Source organism: Periophthalmus magnuspinnatus, chromosome 24 (assembly GCF_009829125.3).
Source record: "Periophthalmus magnuspinnatus isolate fPerMag1 chromosome 24, fPerMag1.2.pri, whole genome shotgun sequence".
Lineage (NCBI taxonomy): Eukaryota > Metazoa > Chordata > Actinopteri > Gobiiformes > Gobiidae > Periophthalmus > Periophthalmus magnuspinnatus.
In genome coordinates this window covers 18225753-18244799 of record NC_047149.1, presented here as the reverse complement: position 1 = coordinate 18244799, position 19047 = coordinate 18225753, and the positions used below count along the sequence as shown (strand labels likewise).

Genomic DNA, 19047 nt, shown 5'->3' with positions numbered 1-19047 from the left:
TAGGCCACAAGTCACTGTAGGTTACTTTGTGAATGGGCCTCTCCCCTAAGACCCCTGTCCTCTCGCGGGACTTTCCGGTCGAAGCCTCGCGGGGCTTCCTGACGGTTGTATTTTGGTGTCAGGCAGCAGACAGCAGCAGGCAGCCCCACAGGAGAGGAGAGGAGGGCTGTCCAAGAAAGGTGGAGACTCTGCAACTTCCTGCACTTCAGGCACCGCCACCATCACCGTCAAGAAGACTGGCTACGGCTGGAGACAAGGGCAAATGGATTTACTTCTGATTTAACTCGTTTCCCGGCGCTGGTTACGTAAACATCTTGATTTTGTACCTACCTGGTTTGAAGCTAAGTTAGCCGTGGCGCTGCTCCTGCCTCCCGGATAAAGTCATTCCCAAGTCGTGAGGAGAAGGTCTGGAATGGGTGAGTTTTTTCCGTGATGTGGCGCTTTACTTTCGTACAATCGTTGGCTACATTTTCCCTCTTATGTAACAATGAAAAACCCCCGAAAGTCCGCGCGTTTATACTCAAAATGTCATTAGGATGAAGAGCAGTAAAAATGGAACAGTTGGGAGTTAGCCTGTTAGCATAGCTCGCTAGCTGGATAACGCCACTTCTATCCATGGATTTTGCAGCTCATTTTGCTAATGATTAAACAAGCGATTTTTAAGGTTAATTAACAGCTAATACGTGTGCAAGAAAATGCCATTGCTCTTTCAAACGCAGCTGTTGTGCATGTTAAGATCATGCTTAAATTATTCCTAAACTTGGAGCTTGTTTTAGGACTTGTGGTAGCCTAAGTCTTTGGCTGCTCATTTCTTGACAGGAAACTCCAAACTTCAGAGCAACCTCTTGTAAAATTGGCCTTCCTCTTCCTCTTTAATGGACTTTTTTGACTGATCAAAAGACTAGAATCTTGTTTTAACGCTTACATTCTTTCCATTAGCGCAACATCCTTATTTACACACCCACATCATACTATAAAGATGCTGTCAACACTTAAGCTACTGTACCGAACTTTGCCCCAAATTTGGATAGTAAATCACAAACATTCAGAGATGTGTATGGTTTGTTTATTTGCAGGTCTGTCTATAAGCAGATCTTGGTTAGACTGCAGAGAAGACTGATATGTCATACAGCAACTTATGAAACCAGTCCATATTAATGTGACTCAAAGTTGTTTTGTGGTTCTCGCTGCAGCCGTGCTATGCTGTGAAACCGGTTTGAAGATTTTCTTTTAACTTTTTGCTGTCATGTTAAAGTTTGTGATGAGAAGTGTACTATAAGTCACCAAGGTTCCCACAGTCTAAAAAAGCTCAAACTTGGATCTACAAGGGGAACTAAAAGCATTATTCATTTTATTACATCACCGCAAACCTATTCTGATCATTTATATTTTAATAGGCCTAGATTTTTATACAGCGTCACATTAAATTTAAAGTGTGTTTATGTATCTTCACCTAAAGTTTTTTATTGCTCAGAAATAACTTGTAAAAAACATTCTTCATTGAGAGTGTGGCCACCACTCCGCTGATCTGACCTGTATCTTAGTAAAGTGACAGACCCTCTAGAGTTATATAGTTCATCTTTTTAAAAAGCTTAAAATGTTAAATGTTTTTCTTAGCTCATAAGTCACTACTCAAACATTTTAAATGTGATAAAATCTTTTAACAGTCTTTTTATTCTTCTGATTTGCCAAACCGCTGCAGCTGCTGAATAAAACTTGTTAGACCAGCAGAACTTTTTTGTGACTGGCATCCAATCTGCCCTGAAACCACTAGTATTTTTACACCCTCATTCTGGTTGTTTTGGTAGTTTTGCACATTCTCATGCATACTTTCATTCCAATACATTCCAATAACATATACTGTAAAATTGACCAACATTGTCCAAACTTTGCTTTTGACCTTATTATTTTGTAATACTGACCCTAAAAATACTGAAGATTGATAACTAATGCCACTCTTTCAATGCTTTAGCCTGACAGAAAGTCACCTGTGACATAAACCGGGGTCTGAACCGGGGTCTGAACCGGGGTCTGAACCGGGGACTGAACCGGGGACTGAACCGGGGACTGAACCGGGGACTGAACCGGGGACTGAACCGGGGACTGAACCGGGGACTGAACCGGGGACTGAACCGGGGACTGAACCGGGGACTGAACCGGGGACTGAACCGGGGACTGAACCGGGGACTTCTCTAAGTGCTTCGGGCTGACAGGAGCAGAGTTGTGCAGATCCGTGTTTGAACACGTCTGCGCTCAGAGACCCTCACTTTCTGTTTGCTTTGACTACATTCACATCTGTGGGCTGGAATTTACATACAACCTACAAGTGCCTCATACCAAAATACTGTCACCCAGTTTAGTGCAGTGACAACAGCGAAGAAAGTCAATATAAACTAAAAGATGACATTTTCCTACTATTGCATGACCACTCACATTATTCAACCCATTAATTTTTACATGTCTATCTATAGTTTGCTTAAAAAACTTTTGGTTGATACATTCTTCACCTATTTCAGATGTCAAACATCCTAAAGTGTTATGAATGTGTAAGTGATTCCACTGCTCAGCACAATACACCACCACCACTGAATGTGAGAAATAAACCTAATACATATCTTGTTTCTTCAGAGTCTGTATAGGAACAATGAAATGCACTTTTTATTTTTTATTATTTTGGAGAAAATATGTTACTAATTAATTAATTTTAATTGTTAGCAAACTCTTTACAGTGTGTATGATAGTACAAGAAGCAAATTATAAAAAACAAATAATTTCAATAGTTGATTAGTCAAATGATTTTTTTTGTTTTTGTATACAATGAGATTTCGAAACACATTTTTAACCAGACAAAGTTAAAAATATGCAAACAGCTCTGTCTTTTGAGTATAATCTGTGGGCGTCTGTTGTTTAAGAAAAATAAAAAAGTCTTTCTTACTGCATGACTATTGACATAGAATACACACCGACGTGTTTGGACCCAGCATGGCCTTCCTCAGGGTGCAAACCAAAGGTAAAAATATGCAGATTTATGGTCTTCTAGATGTAGAATATTTACAAATAGTGTATTATTGATTAAAATCACGAATGGCAGATCTTCCAGTGTTTAGCCTTTAGACATGAGCTCATCTCTTTCTTATGAGAGAAAGTACACTGCCACGTGTATAGTTTTGACTGAGCAGCTTGTTCTGTCGGCGCTAAATACATGTGGCAGCCATTTTGATTGAACATTACACTTTTTTATTGATAAAACAACCTTTGTCATATGTTTTAATGTGTATATTTTAATAAGTATTAAACTGGTTAACCATTATTTTAGTGGTTTATAGTCATGATTGATCTGACTAATCGTTGCAGCCCTATGTCACACCAAACGGCAAATATTTAAGCTGTTGAACTTGAATTCAAACATGTCTTTAGCTCGTAAACTCAGAGCAGCCCTGCACAATCTGCTCTGAGCTAATATTTACCTCATGTGTCCAGTGTAAAGGGCAGGGCATTTTGAGGAATATGAAAGTGTAGCAAATATAAAGAGGAGTGACCCCCCATGGCTGTAGTCAATTAAAGACATTTTTAGTCATCTAAAGAGGTATCTTGCCGATCGATCAGTCGTCTAAAAAGGAGGTGTGGCAAAAGGTCTCTAAGCTGTTATGTAACTCTATATATCTCTATACACTCGCAAGACTACAACTGCACCAGCATTCATAAAAAATATATATATATATTTATACAGGAAAATGCACTAGGCCTTTTTTACATGTAAATAATACCAAAAATACAAACTTCTTTTCCTTTCTGTTGTGATCCCATGTAAATCCTTATATTCTAAATAAAATGCTTAGTCCAATATACAGAATACAAATTTTGGTGGACTAGGACCAATTAGTCGACTAAATGACTAAAGACCTGCAGCCCTGACTTTACATAAACACTGAATGGAGAAGCACAACTTCATTCTCATGTGCTAAATGTAGCATGTAGCTAAGTGTAGCTGTGAGTTAAGTGTGCTGCTGTAGTTTCCCTGTGGGTCAGCAGATCTCAGGTCAGTGGAATGCCGCTCCTCTGCACTTCCTCCTTCACTTCCTTCCTCTCTTCTTCTCCTCCCTCTTTCTCTCTCTCTTTTCACATCCTCGTCTGTCCTCTAGCAACATGCGACGCATTCATTTTGACAACAGTGTACATGTTGCTATAGTATTGCTTCTTACTTTTATTTAGTTAAAGTAAAAAGAAAAATGGTTGACCTTATACCATCTGCTAAATTCAGTCAAACTATGAGGTCTGTGTAATCCATGTGTCGTCCAGATATGTCCATAGCAAATGAAGGACACATTTTTTTGTGGTTGTTGTCCAATTCAGTAGAGAATTCATGCTTTTTGCCATGAATGTGCATGTGACTTTGATTTTAAATGAAAACTTTCATTAGGAGACTGATGATACATTGACATAACCAATATGTTGCAGAGTTGAGTGAAAGAGATGTTGTGATTTAAGTGTGTTGCAGACTGTGCTCCCACTCACTGTGTAACAGCCTGAGTCTGAGTCATGCTGCTCATCTGTGCAAGATACAGTCTGCAGAAGGACATTTAAATAATGCACACATAGTGGTGAGGGAGGCAGGGACCTGTTCACTTTACACATACAGCTAAAGAACTGAACACCTGACTGAAATGCTTTTACACTTGCATGTACCGACTTGAAAATATAGGTTCTTGTAGATTTCAGATATGATTATTGCTAAAAATGCCTTGGAAAAACAAAGTTGCATTACTGTGAGTCAGCTTGCCTCTCCACACATGTAACTTGTAGCTTGCCACCTAGTAACTTGGCGCCACTTAGTCTTACCTGTCTTCATTAGATAATAAAGTTTAGTAATCCTGTATTCCAGGCTAAGAAATAAATTCTCCATGGAGACAAGCAAGTGGTGGACTCTCTTCCAGAAAAATTACTCAGTGGACCTTTTTATAGCCTTGTTATGGACCATTGTTTGTAATTTAACAATTCTTTGCTTTCTTACTTATACTTAACAGAAATACATTGCATTTTGTTTTGGTCTCACATCTGACGAGCTTGAAAATACTCACTGTATATTGAGACTTGCTGCCTGTTCCTGCAGAATACTATGTGGAATCTTGAGCTCTGTTGTGAACAAAGTGCTGTAGACCTTTCAGTTATACAGATGGACATGGTTCTTCTCATTAATAAAAGAGCACAGGAGGAGACAGACAGAAAGAAATGGATGGAGAAGAGTGGAGAGCATATATCTACTGTAGCTACCAACTGTCTTCCACATGGCATGGACCAGCTCAGAAAATGGGCACATCCAGTTCCTGCGTTAACATGAGCCTCAGCACTTTAAATGTGTTCCTGAACTTCCTGCTCTTGTTCCTGTGTCATAAATCTGCACTATACCGTTTTGCTACCCACTGTCCTGTCTGTGCCGCTACTCTGAGGTAATAAAAGATTTAAACCTTCTATTTCTTGCTGGGACAAACTAAGTGCTGGGGAAGAAATACTCAGACTGAGAATACTTCTTTAAGTTAAAGTGCCGTTTTCTAACCAGGATCCAATAACAAGGTCCTTTTGCTCTACTACTCATCATAGTGGTGTCCTGTTGAGTGACAGGACAATCAAACCAATCACAGTGAATTTTGACTCTCAGAGGATGCATGTAGTGTAGTATGTAGTGTATTTCTTGTAAGCTACTACTTGAAAATTAATTGGCATTTCCTCTGGACCAAACCAAGCAGGCTGCATCCACTGCATTGCTTTGGGCCAGCAGCTGTCATGCACTAAAGCCACATAAAGGGCTAGTTATGAATAATTCTTTGGACTATCCTAAATGTTCCCTATAAATAAAAATTGTGTACATTTTTCTATTCAAACTGAACTTTAAAAAGTGGAACTTTCAGAAATACCATGAAATATTCAATGGAACATTTTGCTGTTTCATGGTTGGGTTTGCATGAAGCTGTTTTCCTGTGACGAGCCGCTGTTTGGTTCCTCATTTTCTTAAGGCTCAGTTAAAGGTATTCAAATAGAGATGTTTTGCATCACCATTTTCATGAAGATTTCTTGGTAGGGCTGCACAATATATTGCAACATCAGTGGCTGCCTACAAACAACAAAATATCCTTTCTCTTTATGGGGAGCAAATGATCCTTATTGTATTTGATAATGTGCACTCTGAAACATGAGACATACATTTCCAATCTAATCCCAATATAAAATGTAAAAATAAGCAATTTGTTTTTGATTGTTTTCCCAAAAATTTTGCTGCCCTACTTTTAAGTATGTGAAGATGTGATCTGAGTCAGCCTTCACGTTTGTATTGCTTTTTGATTATTCATTAACCTGAAAGACCTTTAAACATTTACCGTAATCTTCCAAAACATTGTTGTGATTTTAAATTACACAATGTGGAATATTGCGGAATTATTTTGGGATAAACCAATCTGACAGCTCCAAAGCCTCCACAAGGCCAGTTTTGCAGCAAAATCTCTAGTTTTAGTTTAAATTAATTCCTTGCCCTTGTGTGCTGTTGCAGAGGTGGTGGTGGAGTACGACTACGAGGCTCTGCACGAGGACGAGCTGACCCTGCGACCCGGTGACATCATCAAAAATGTCCGTTGCATCGAGGAGGATGGCTGGATGGAGGGAGAGCTCAATGGGAGGAGGGGGCTGTTCCCCGACAACTTTGTCAAGGTGGGCTTAACTTTGGGTTTGCAGTCAGGTTTATACTTCCCACATATCTGGAACTGTCCTAGGCGGATGCTTCTAGATTACTTTTGCTTAGAGTTCATAGACTGTATATATAAATGGACATTGCTAACTAACAGCTAGCTGCTGCGTTCCAAATAGGAAGTGATCATAGGCGCACTTCCAGCTCCATCGACCCTGACTCCACCTCACTTTACATTGAAACACTGACCCTCTCTCTGTAACCGTTGCAGTGAGCTTTATTTTGCTATTGTGTCCTTAAATCAAGATATGAACATTAATAACAGACAGATTAGGCACCTTCTTTCCCCGAGGTGGCTCCCACTAGCATTAGCCACAGGGTTGATTGACAGCGCTGCTAAGTGCGGCCCTGCTAAACCCACGGCGTGGGCAGGGAGGAACGTTACTTTCTATGGTCTTGCTCCGGATTGGCTCTTTGGTTGCTATGATACACGCAGTCGGAATTCCTAATATGGAACTTGGCTCCAATGGGGGTCGTCACTTAGTCCACTTCTTGATATAATCTATGATGGAGTTGCATGTTCTTTTTGGCTGCACCATTTTGTGAAATAAAGTAATGTGATTAGATTTGTCATATGTTTAGAAAGTACGCTTTATGAACAGAATCCTATTTTTTTAAACAACATTAAGTACACATTTCATTCTCCTCTCAAATGTTAAAGGAATACTAGATTTCCATGTGTTTCAGAAGATGTTTGTAGAGATCTAAACAAGGCCTGTCATGATAATTTCAATATCCACTTATTGTTCAATAAATGAAAGCTTGAACAATACATTTTGGGGCTCAGTATTTATCATTGGTACTTTTTCTTTGCAAAAAGAAATTAGAAGTTATTACATAACTTAAGATTTGAGCAGTAGACGGGTGAATAAATAACTTAAATTATTGGTTCATTCTGCCATTTTATTTATTTGATTGGGACAATGCATTCTAATAAACAGACATGATACAACATGAATGTAAACGGGATTATAGTCACATACAAAAGCAGTTATATTAACAACGACACATAACACACACAGTTACACGAACTACAAAAACTCTTTAATTGAATGCAAAATATCAGATCATTACAGTATATAACTTTAGCTTTGCCTGGACAGTGTTGTTTTCTGTTGGCCTTAGAAAGCCTAGTAACGCTAGTACTTGGCGTCTCATATTTTGCAATAGTCACGATTCAGACAGTGGTAAAAGTGAGAAGACTTTTGGTATTCATCATTTATTCTTTGCTCCTTATTGATTTAGTGAAGCTGTGTAAGCCAAGTCAGAGTCCAAAAGCGGTGTTAAATCATGTATGTCAGAAGGTCTTCCCAGTGTTAGAGGATGTGTCTGCTTAGCTGAGGATGGTCCTCCAAAATGCACTTTATATGCAGAATGAGATGGGTCCTTCTAGGGGTGGGTCATATGCCAAAAATCTGTTCAATGATTTTCTAGATCAAGATTCATATATATACAGTTAATCAGTTTTCCATCCATCCATCCATCCATTTTCTTCCGCTTATCCGGGGCCGGGTCGCGGGGGCAGCAGTCTAAGCAGGGACTCCCAGACTTCCCTCACCCCGGACACGTCCTCCAGCTCCTCCGGTGGGACCCCAAGGCGTTCCCAGGCCAGCCGAGAGACATAGTCCCTCCAGCGTGTCCTGGGTCTTCCCCGGGGCCTCCTCCCGGTGGGACATGCCCAGAACACCTCCCTAGGGAGGCGTCCAGGAGGCATCCTGAGCAGATGCCCGAGCCACCTCAGCTGGTTCCTCTCAACGTGTAGGAGCAGCGGCTCTACTCCGAGCTCCTCCCGTGTGACCGAGCTCCTCACCCTATCCCTAAGGGTGCGCCCGGCCACTCTGCGGAGGAAGCCCATTTCAGCCGCTTGTATCCGCGATCTTGTCCTTTCGGTCATTACCCAAAGCTCATGACCATAGGTGAGGGTAGGAACGTAGATTGACCGGTAAATCGAGAGCTTCGCCTTCCGGCTCAGCTCCTTCTTTACCACAACGGACCGATACAGCGACCGCATCACTGCAGACGCTGCACCGATCCGCCTGTCAATCTCACGCTCCATCCTTCCCTCACTCGTGAACAAGACCCCGAGATACTTGAACTCCTCCACTTGGGGCAGAGACTCACCACCCACCCGGAGAGAGCAAACCACCTTTTTCCGGTCGAGAACCATGGCCTCGGATTTGGAGGAGCTGATTCTCATCCCAGCCGCTTCACACTCGGCTGCAAACCGCCCCAGTGCCTGCTGCAGGTCCTGGCCTGAAGAAGCCATCAGGACAACATCATCTGCAAACAGCAGAGATGAAATCCTGTGGTTCCCAAACCAGGCCCCCTCCGGCCCCTGGCTGCGCCTAGAAATTCTGTCCATAAATATAATGAACAGAGCCGGTGACAAAGGGCAGCCCTGGCGGAGTCCAACATGCACTGGGAACAGGTCTGACTTACTGCCGGCAATGCGAACACAGCTCCTGCTCCGGTCATACAGGGACCGGACAGCCCTTAGCAAAGAGCCCCGGACCCCATACTCCCAGAGCACCCCCCAAAGGACACCACGAGGGACACGGTCGAATGCCTTCTCCAGATCCACAAAACACATGTGGACTGGTTGGGCATACTCCCATGAGCCCTCGAGGACCCGATGGAGAGTATAGAGCTGGTCCAGTGTTCCACGACCAGGACGAAAACCACACTGCTCCTCCTGAATCCGAGGTTCGACTATCGGTCGGATTCTCCTCTCCAGTACCCTGGAATAGACCTTACCGGGAAGGCTGAGGAGTGTGATTCCCCTGTGATTGGAACACACCCTCCGGTCCCCCTTCTTATACAGAGGGACCACCACCCCGGTCTGCCATTCCACAGGTACTGTCCCCGACCGCCACGCGATGTTGCAGAGACGTGTCAGCCAAGACAGTCCCACAACATCCAGAGACTTGAGGTACTCAGGACGGATCTCATCCACCCCCGGAGCCTTGCCACCGAGGAGCTTGCCAACCACCTCAGTGACTTCAGCCAGGGTGATGGACGAGTCCGCCTCTGGGTCCCCAGTTTCTGCTTCCTCCTCGGAAGACGTGACAGTGGGATTGAGGAGATCCTCAAAGTATTCCTTCCACCGCCCGACAACATCCCCAGTCGAGGTCAGCAGCTCTCCACCCGCACTGTAAACAGTGTTGGTGAAGCACTGCTTTCCCCTCCTGAGGCGTCGGACGGTTTGCCAGAATCTCTTTGAGGCCGTCCGATAGTCCTCCTCCATGGCCTCCCCGAACTCCTCCCAACCCCGAGTTTTTGCCTCTGTGACCGCCCGAGCCGCGGCACGCTTGGCCTGCCGGTACTCATCAGCTGCCTCAGGAGTCCCACGAGCCAACAAGGCTCGATAGGACTCCTTCTTCAGCTTGACGGCATCCCTTACTTCCGGTGTCCACCACCGGGTTCGGGGATTGCCGCCGCGACAAGCACCACAGACCTTACGACCACAGCTACGAGCAGCCGCATCAACAATAGAGGTGGAGAACATGGCCCACTCGGAGTCCATGTCTCCAACCTCCCCCGGGATCAGGGAGAAGCTCTCCCGGAGGTGGGAGTTGAAGACTCCCCTGACGGAGGGCTCCGCCAGACGTTCCCAGCAGACCCTCACAATACGCTTGGGCCTGCCAGGTCTGTCCGGCTTCCTCCTCCGCCAGCGGATCCAACTCACCACCAGGTGGTGATCAGTTGACAGCTCAGCCCCTCTCTTCACCCGAGTGTCCAAGACACGCGGTCGGAGGTCAGATGACACGACAACAAAGTCGATCATCGACCTCCGACCTAGAGTGTCCTGGTGCCACGTGCACCGATGGACACCCTTGTGCTCGAACATGGTGTTTGTTATGGACAAGCTGTGGCTAGCACAGAAGTCCAATAACAAAACACCGCTCGGGTTCAGATCGGGGAGGCCGTTCCTCCCAATCACGCCCCTCCAAGTGTCACTGTCGTTACCCACATGGGCGTTGAAGTCCCCCAGGAGAACAACGGAGTCCCCGGTTGGTGCACTGTCTAGTACCCCTCCCAGGGACTCCAAGAAGGCCGGGTACTCTGCACTGCTGTTTGGCCTGTAGGCCGACACAACAGTGAGAGACCTGTCCCCGACCCGAAGGCGCAGGGACGCGACCCTCTCGTTCACCGGAGTGAACCCCAACACGCAGCGGCTGAGCTGTGGGGCAATGAGCAAGCCCACACCAGCTCGCCGCCGCTCCCCGCGGGCAACGCCAGAGAAATGGAGAGTCCAACCCCTCTCAAGAAGATGGGTTCCAGAGCCCAAGCTGTGTGTGGAGGTGAGGCCGACTATATCTAGCCGGTAACGCTCAACCTCCCGCACAAGCTCAGGCTCCTTCCCCCCCAGCGAGGTGACATTCCATGTCCCCAGAGCTAGTCTCCATGTCCGGAGATCCGGTCGTCGAGGTCCCCGCCTTCGACTGCTACCCGGATCTCTCCGCACCCGCCCCTCATGGCTCCTCCCGCAGGTGGTGGGTCCACGGGAGGACGGCCCCACGTCGTTTCTTCGGGCTGGGCCCGACCGGGCCCCGTGGGGAAAGGCCCGGCCACCAGGCGCTCGCTGCCGAGCACCCACCCCAGGCCTGGCTCCAGGATGGGGCCCCGGTAACGCCAGTCCGGGCGACGTAAACGGCCTCGTTGGATTTCTCTTCATGATGGGCTTCTGAACCGCTCTTAGTCAGACCCGTCTCCCAGGACCTGTTTGCCATGGGTGACCCTACCAGGGGCATGAAGCCCCCGACAACATAGCTCCCAGGATCATTCGGGTGCTCAAACCCCTCCACCACGGTAAGGTGGCGGTTCGGGGAGGGGGTTAATCAGTTTTGTGATTTCTAAATAGGCCTATCAAAATGATCAACTTGGGTCTTTTTAATGGAAAGGTCTACAGCCAATCATCTGTCAGTAAAAACAGGTTTGGAGTTCTGAGTTTTTGCGTTAAATGTTAAGATAAAAGTTTGCATTTGAAGAAATTGAAGTGCATATGACAGTTTTATGACTTGGTTTGATTTCCTGTGGTAAATGTTATAATCTTGACCTTTTTGTGTTTCTGTGTTATAAAACTCCTTTTGTATGTGACACTTGGTTGCTATGCTGTTCATATGATGTATGAAAGTTCTGTATTTGTCAGTTACTGGTATGTTTGGAGACTGACTTTTGGACTGCTCCTGTTTTGGCGTGGGTTATGGTACGTAGGCTATATTAAAATATTGCAATAATATCGTTATGGTAAGAAAACATATCACATCTTTTTTTCATATCATGCAGCCCTAGTTTTGACAACCATAACTGATATATATTTTTTGCTGTTGCTGTTGAATACTGTTTCTCCAGCCCTGTTGCTCCAAGCTGCTATATGACCCTATACTTTCATCTTAATAAATATAACTTGACTTTTGGTGCTTGTTGGCATCTTCATCTCTGCTCGCTCCTGTGTTTACCTGTCTCTCTGGGCTCGCGGCAGCGTTAATCCTGCGGTGAGATGGGTAATCTTCTGAGCACTCCACTCCGGGAGAAGAGGGAGGGGTAATCCTGTAAGGAGCTGCAGCCCATTGAACTTTGCTCCCGGTAGAAGAGCGTTCCCTCTGCTTCCGTCTGTCGGCACCACGGCTCGCAATGAAACATGTTCGCCAGGAATTTGACTTTTAAAAGATCCATCTTGGTTTGTAATTCTGATCTTTGAATTCTGTCTTTTTTATTTATTCAACTGGACTATATTTACAGAGGGCAATTACATGGTTATTACAAAGTAGTATTTTGTCAATGGTTGGAATCTGATATTAGGAATTTAATGTTGGATATCCTGATTTAAAGGTAGACTACATGACTTTTCTTGTGGGGATCTGCCATTTGCTTGTCTCCATGGAAATTATATAGCTTTGCTTGGAATTCTCCATATTCTGGCATTAATCTATCTTGTGTTTATTAAAAGTGTCGTTTAATACCTACAAACATGCACTCTGAGTGGGCACACCTCTCCATAGATCTGACATGCTACTCAGACTGGAGTCACCTTGTCTTTATGCAGAACGCATCTCTATGGGGATCTATATGTTTAATGCTATGCTGTGTAACATTCTAGGCAACATTCTAGATAAGCAGGTGTCCACCAGAAAATCTGCATAGAAAACCTTTTAGTTTTATTAAATTAGCTACCAACAGATTTTTGCTGATTTAGTGAAGTAGAAGGTTCCTTTTATAAATTGAAAAAATAATTTTTATTTTTCAAATGACATTTCACACATTTTGAGAATGCGTCACATTCGGAGCAGTTTCCAGATTTTCACACTTTAAGCCTTTTTTCTATGGTTATAGGTCCATAGCTTTGGTCAAGTGTCACTGTTGTTACACCAGAAAGTAGACACTAGAGATTTATTGAAAGGCTGGATCATTTATTACATTGAAATAAAAATGGCATTGACTGAGTGCATTTATTACGGCAATATACAGATGCCTAATGACCATAACATCATGTCAAGTTTTTCCTTTTACGTGTCTTTAAAGTAACATGCTATGACTGCACCTGGAGTCTACTTTTTTGTTTTAGTAAATTAAGTTTTTGATAAAATATATGATCAGTGGGAATAGCATGCATTTGTATCAAGTCCCTTGAGAATATCAGACTTACTGTACATTGCATATATCTGCATCCGCATGACAGTATAATTAGTTTGTGAGTTTCTGTTATGGTCTTGTGACCTTTGGGTTTCTTGTGAAGTGACATGACTCTCGCTTCCCATGTGTTTAAATGTTCTGTGTAATCCTGAAATTTTAACTGTATAATCTTTTTGCCTCTTCCATTTTATTTTATTCTCTTTTATTTTGATTATGGTAGTTATATTGAGAGTTCAGCTGTAAAGAGTTGCATGCTGGGATCAGTTGGGACACAGAGCTGTGGTATCTGGTGTTTGGTGAAGGTGTGGACTGTGTAAATGACTGCGGTTGTTGTTGCTACATTTAGCATGAGGGGGCTGTAACACATTTCAGCACCAAAACTGTAGTGAATTTAACTGTGAAAAGAGAAGTGAGTGCAACAGTCATATGTTGAGCATAATATGAGTTATAGTAATGTTTGTATTTTAATGTAGTAAAGGGAAAACACCAGTCACTCCTTCATTTCCAAGACTTTCTACTACATTTTTTACTTTATTTTGTTTTTAGGACAGGGTGGTATAGTCTGTATTTTTTATTTTCTTATACATATTGAGTTTATTAATACATTATATAGTAATTATTGTAACCTAGACAAGACCAAGTATGTGCAACTGGTTTTATGATCTTTAACTGTCTGAATGGGAAAAGTAATATTGTTGTGACATAAATGTCGTGAGAATAAAGTCTTGTATCTGTACACTTACTTTTATGGAGCCTAGATTGAATTGAAATAGTTATTTTAGCATATAAAATTTGCTAAAAATTATTTTTATTTTTGTAGTACTTACAATTATGGTATGTTCTGTTTATTCATTTATCGAATTATCTTGTGTTGTTATCCCTAGAATGGTAACATACTTGTTGCTAAAAGACAGCAATTCGGGTGTTCAATCAAACCTGCCTCATTGGGGACAAAAAATAAAATGATTAAATGGTCCCCTACTGATGTGGTGTATGTTTTGTTTGTAGGAGGTGAAAAGGGATTCTAAAGAGGCCAAGGAGACCAAGGAGACTAAGAATGAGTCCAAAGAGGAGGCTCCCGCTCAGCCGGCTCAGCTCCGGGAAAAGTCCGCAGGGAACGTGGCCAACCTGGTTCATCGGATGAGCGCCATAGGGATCCCTCTGGGAGGCTTTCAGCCACACCCCCCAGCCGCCTCTAAGAGTATGATCCTGAAACTGTTTTATTTTCACTCTATACACTCCAGTCATCTATCTGAAATCATAGCTCATTTTAACCAAGGGTGGGGGAGGGGTAGAGCGAGATCGACACTCTGCTGCATACTTTCTCCATGTCCAGTCTTGCTCTGTGGTCCTAGGTAGAACAAGACTGCATTGATAAGACACAGAAAATATTCCCCTCCGGATAGAGTTAAAAATGTATTTCATCAAATTCACTACCTCTCTGCAGTGAACAATGTTGTAGTGTAGATACTTGTGCGGTCATGATACAGAAATATTCCAAGCTCTATTTTGATCTACTTTGGAAAAGGCTTGATACTCCATACAGATTTTTTTTTTTTTTTTTTACATAATGAATGCCATATCCAGCAGTACTTCTGATATAGAGCTAGTCAATTCTAAAACTGTGTACCTAAAACTATATATTTTTATATTTGAATTTTCACTTTTTTTTGCTTATCCATTATTAAATTAACAAAATTTGGATCTTCTGTGCATTTATTAATCCACTAGATGCCTTTAAAGTAAAACATTTAACCACATCTAAAGCGGTGACTGCATTCTCTATGGGAGTATGTGTAAAAGCAGCTGTGTTATGAATGGGTGTGTGCCTTCTGGAGGATCATCTCACTCAAAGCACCATGGTTAGGTTCACTTCCTGGACTCGCCCCTCTCCTCTTCATGCCCTGCCCCTCTTATCTATATGCCCCGCCCCACATATTATTGTTGTGCCCTGCCCCTTTGATCCAGAGTTTAAACCTTGACACACACAGGTGACATGTATTATGCCAGCGAACAGGTCTAATTCCTCTGGTCTCATAATTATAGAGCCCAAAAGGAGACAGTGCAAGGTGCTGTTCGACTACCAGCCCCAGAACGAAGACGAGCTCGAGCTGAAGGTTGGGGACATCATTGACGTCACAGAAGAGGTACCACTACTCACTGTGTTTTATTTTATTTACTTTAAACAATTGGGTTGAATTTGGCCAGCAAGAGAGGACAAAGAGAAGTGATTTCATAACCTCCAACCTGTCTATCATTTTATTTATGGAAGATTGAAAATTTTACTTTACGTTTTGGAGAAAGATGTTGATTTTATAAGAAAGCAGCTAATTGCGGTTTCTACAATAAGCCACGTCATTACATTTGAATGGCATTTGTATTTACAGCCAATGCATTCATATATAATCCTTGACCAAAGCAGAGTTCTGTTCATGTAATCCATTTCTGATTGGTTTTATGTTTCATTGATTGTGAAACCAGTAGTAGCTCAAATTTAGTTTAATAGGATTTCTCTAAAGTTTTTGTGACATTTTGAAAAATGTATTTATTTGGCAGGGACGATGCAGTAAAACATGGTTACAAAACAAAGCTTGCAGCTGGTGCCGTGCATGGAGCATATAGATGCTAATCCCCTGTGAAAAGATAGTCTGATGTGGAATCTTATAGTATTTACTTTACTTCTTTAGGTGGAGGAAGGCTGGTGGAGTGGCACTTTTAATGGGAAGTCTGGACTTTTTCCTTCAAACTTTGTCAAAGAACTGGACACAGCCACAGAGGACGGAGAGTCCAGTGAGGCCACGCCAGAGGAGCCGGGGATGAAAGACGGTATTGAAATGCATTTTACATAGCCTTGATATGTTGTCTTCTCTTGTAGTGAATAAAATGTGGAGCAGTTGTGGAGTTTAGGTGTGACCTTTCTCGACATGTCTGAGCTTGACTCGGGTTTAAAGACAATCTAATGTTTATACTTTGTAAGACTGTGCGATGCCACTGAAGCTTACCTTTTCAATAGAGACAGGTGATAGTGACTGAAACAAGCTTAAACCACTGCATATTAGTAGTATCCAAGTAGACCTGACCTATTATATGTACCTTTTCTTTGCACTAGCAGGGATTTTTTTCTGTAGTGTTTGCCTATTTAATATTTGACATGTAGTTGGTCAAATAATTAGCATCTGTGATACTTTGGTAATTAGTTCTGTTATTTGCATATTGTTTAACTGTGCTATTTATTGATGGCATTTTGTATTTTTTTTATACAGTTTGTTTTACTTTGAGGTTTACGGGAGGATCATGTGTCGGAGTTACTGTGATATAAAAATGTAATTTTCTGCAGCTATATATCGTACTTCAAAAATGTTACCATGACAGCCCTATATCTAAGTACTACTGAGTGTCTTCTGTGACTTTCCACTGTAGAAGCCTGAAAAGAAAAACTCCATAATTTGGAACCAGTTATGTTATAAGTGTGAACTGATTTAGAGCCAACAAAACAAAAGGCCACACCAATTGCGTTTGTTTGTCTGTCTATAAATAACTAACTCTTGGAAGAACTCACATTGCAAGTTGTTACAGTAAACGTGTTATGGTTGTTTTGGATCTGTAGAAGCAGCTGCCACAGAAAATGCCAGCACCCCCACGTCACCTCCAGGGAGTGCGGGGAACGGAGCGCTGCGGCCCCCCTCTAAGATCATGGGGGTTGGCTTTGGGGACATCTTCGCTGGAGCTCCTTTGAAATTAAAAGTGAGTTAAGAATGAGTAGACATATTCTTGATGCGTTCTGGTCATCTTTTCCTGTCCTTTATTATTGTTAACCGTCTTTGTAGATTTTTCCCCCACATGTTCTATACACAACCAGAAATTAATTAATAAATGAAACAACATTGAGGTCCATGTTTTAAAATATCTTTCCATGTTTTCTTGGAAGAAAGGACAACTCTATTCAAGATATCACAGCTAATTATTCTGAATCTCTCTGTATAGAACAAACTGGCACAAAGGCAGCACAAATGACTTAAGTAGAGATTAAGCTGTGTGCTTTTTATAATAGACAAGTCTTAAAATATGTTTGTAGAGCAAATTCCTAACCAAATAGAACAAAATCAGCAAAATTGTATTTCTCTTGGGAAATTCAATTTTTAATGGGTAGACACTTGTTTTACTGAATGAAAAAAAATCACATTTTAAGAACATGACCTAACAATAGTGTTAACTTTAAAATCTGTCTGTTTATGTGGCGCTCTGCACTTGAACGTCTGTACTTGTATCATGTAACTGTTTTCTGTTGTCTTTCTTCCACTGCAGCTCACTCTTTCCACCACTAACATTACCCTCCTCTACTCAACAGTGTCTCATCTCCTTCAGTTTATCCTTGAGATGCTCATTTTATCATCAAATGTCCATAAGACTGCAATCTGTAGTTAGCTCCTCCCTTCAGATAGATCTAAGGCAGTGTCCACCAGTAATCTGACCAGAACTGAAGAAGCGACTTGGATGAGCAGCAAAACATCTTCACTCCTATAACTTTTTGTCCATTTTGCAGATTAGAATTTTCCTTTTGCTATAAATCTGCAGCTTATATCAATAAGGCACTTGCATGTGCACTCTAGAAATGACCCTCTGTGAACCTGTTTAAAATCTTACACAAAACCCTGCATTGTCCGCAAAATAGCCCACAGCCAGGTGAAACTATGCTTTTACTTTGCTTCTCAGTAAAGTTTGTCATTTTAAAATCTCTCCATTCTAAGCACACAATTCCACCTGTTTTTTGAATATCTGTGCTACTCATAAAGCCGTCATCTAAAGAACCTTCATATTGTGTCATGTACTACATTCATTCATGATCCAAACCCATCTACGTTTGTTTAATTTGCTTCATTTTAGCCTGTCCCATCTGTACCATCTGCAAAGCCTGCCCATCCCAACCATCCCACCCCCACCCCAACAGAAGCACCCAAGGGAGACGCAGACAGCAGGGGCTCCATGAAACGACACAGTGAGTACTACAGAACTAGATTTGTGTCTAGTTCTTTTTGATATTCTCTAGAACTGTAATTGTATTTTATTTTTAGCAAAAGAATACTGCAAAGTCACATTTGCGTTTGAAGCCACAAATGAAGACGAGCTCACACTAAAAGAGGGGGACATCGTTCACATCCTCAGCAAGGTCAGTGCCTCCTGGTTCTGCTCCTGTCCTCTGCTCTCTGAGTACACATCCAGCTGCACTAAATATTTATTAAAGACCATTCCCAATATCTCCATGTAAAAAAAACAAACAACAAAACTTTCAATTCTGACTTTAAGTGAACAATGATAGTTGTATAAATAAGACTTTTTCAAAACACTGCATCGTTTACATTACGCAATCATAATGCTGCTGAAGCCTGTTTTGAGCCGTGAGGCTTACTTCAAACAACCGCTCAGACAGGTTTGTCCAGATTCTATTGGAGATTGAATTAAAGTGAATCAAACAAATCAATGACGCAGAGTGCCAAGAACGTCACCGTAGATGGCTGCAAGGCTGACCCAGATTGTCAATTCTGTCTTATGTGTCTGAGATACATGAATTCTCATTATCCTGAGATGACTGACCTTTGCACTTGCTTGGACCTAGGTAGAAAGTACCAGCAGTAATAATGGACTGATATAGTTCTTTGTTTTGATTTGTAACTATAATC

General features: G+C 42.4%; 1 protein-coding gene across 2 annotated transcripts in view; it reads left to right on the top strand.

The window, feature by feature from the left end:
• Positions 1 to 123: 123 nt before the first annotated feature.
• Positions 124 to 19047, top strand: part of cd2ap (CD2-associated protein) — a 37405-nt gene continuing 18481 nt past the window's right edge. The window contains exons 1-8 of one of the 2 annotated variants that reach the window (XM_033991072.2): positions 124 to 416; positions 6542 to 6699; positions 14378 to 14570; positions 15416 to 15516; positions 16057 to 16195; positions 16977 to 17113; positions 18254 to 18365; positions 18442 to 18536. In XM_033991072.2, the coding sequence (XP_033846963.1) occupies positions 413 to 416; positions 6542 to 6699; positions 14378 to 14570; positions 15416 to 15516; positions 16057 to 16195; positions 16977 to 17113; positions 18254 to 18365; positions 18442 to 18536 (939 nt within the window). In that variant the 5' untranslated portion in view covers positions 124 to 412. Of the gene's footprint in view, positions 417 to 6541; positions 6700 to 12345; positions 12417 to 14377; positions 14571 to 15415; positions 15517 to 16056; positions 16196 to 16976; positions 17114 to 18253; positions 18366 to 18441; positions 18537 to 19047 lie in introns of those variants that run through there. The other variant, XM_055232252.1, reaches the window with a different exon arrangement.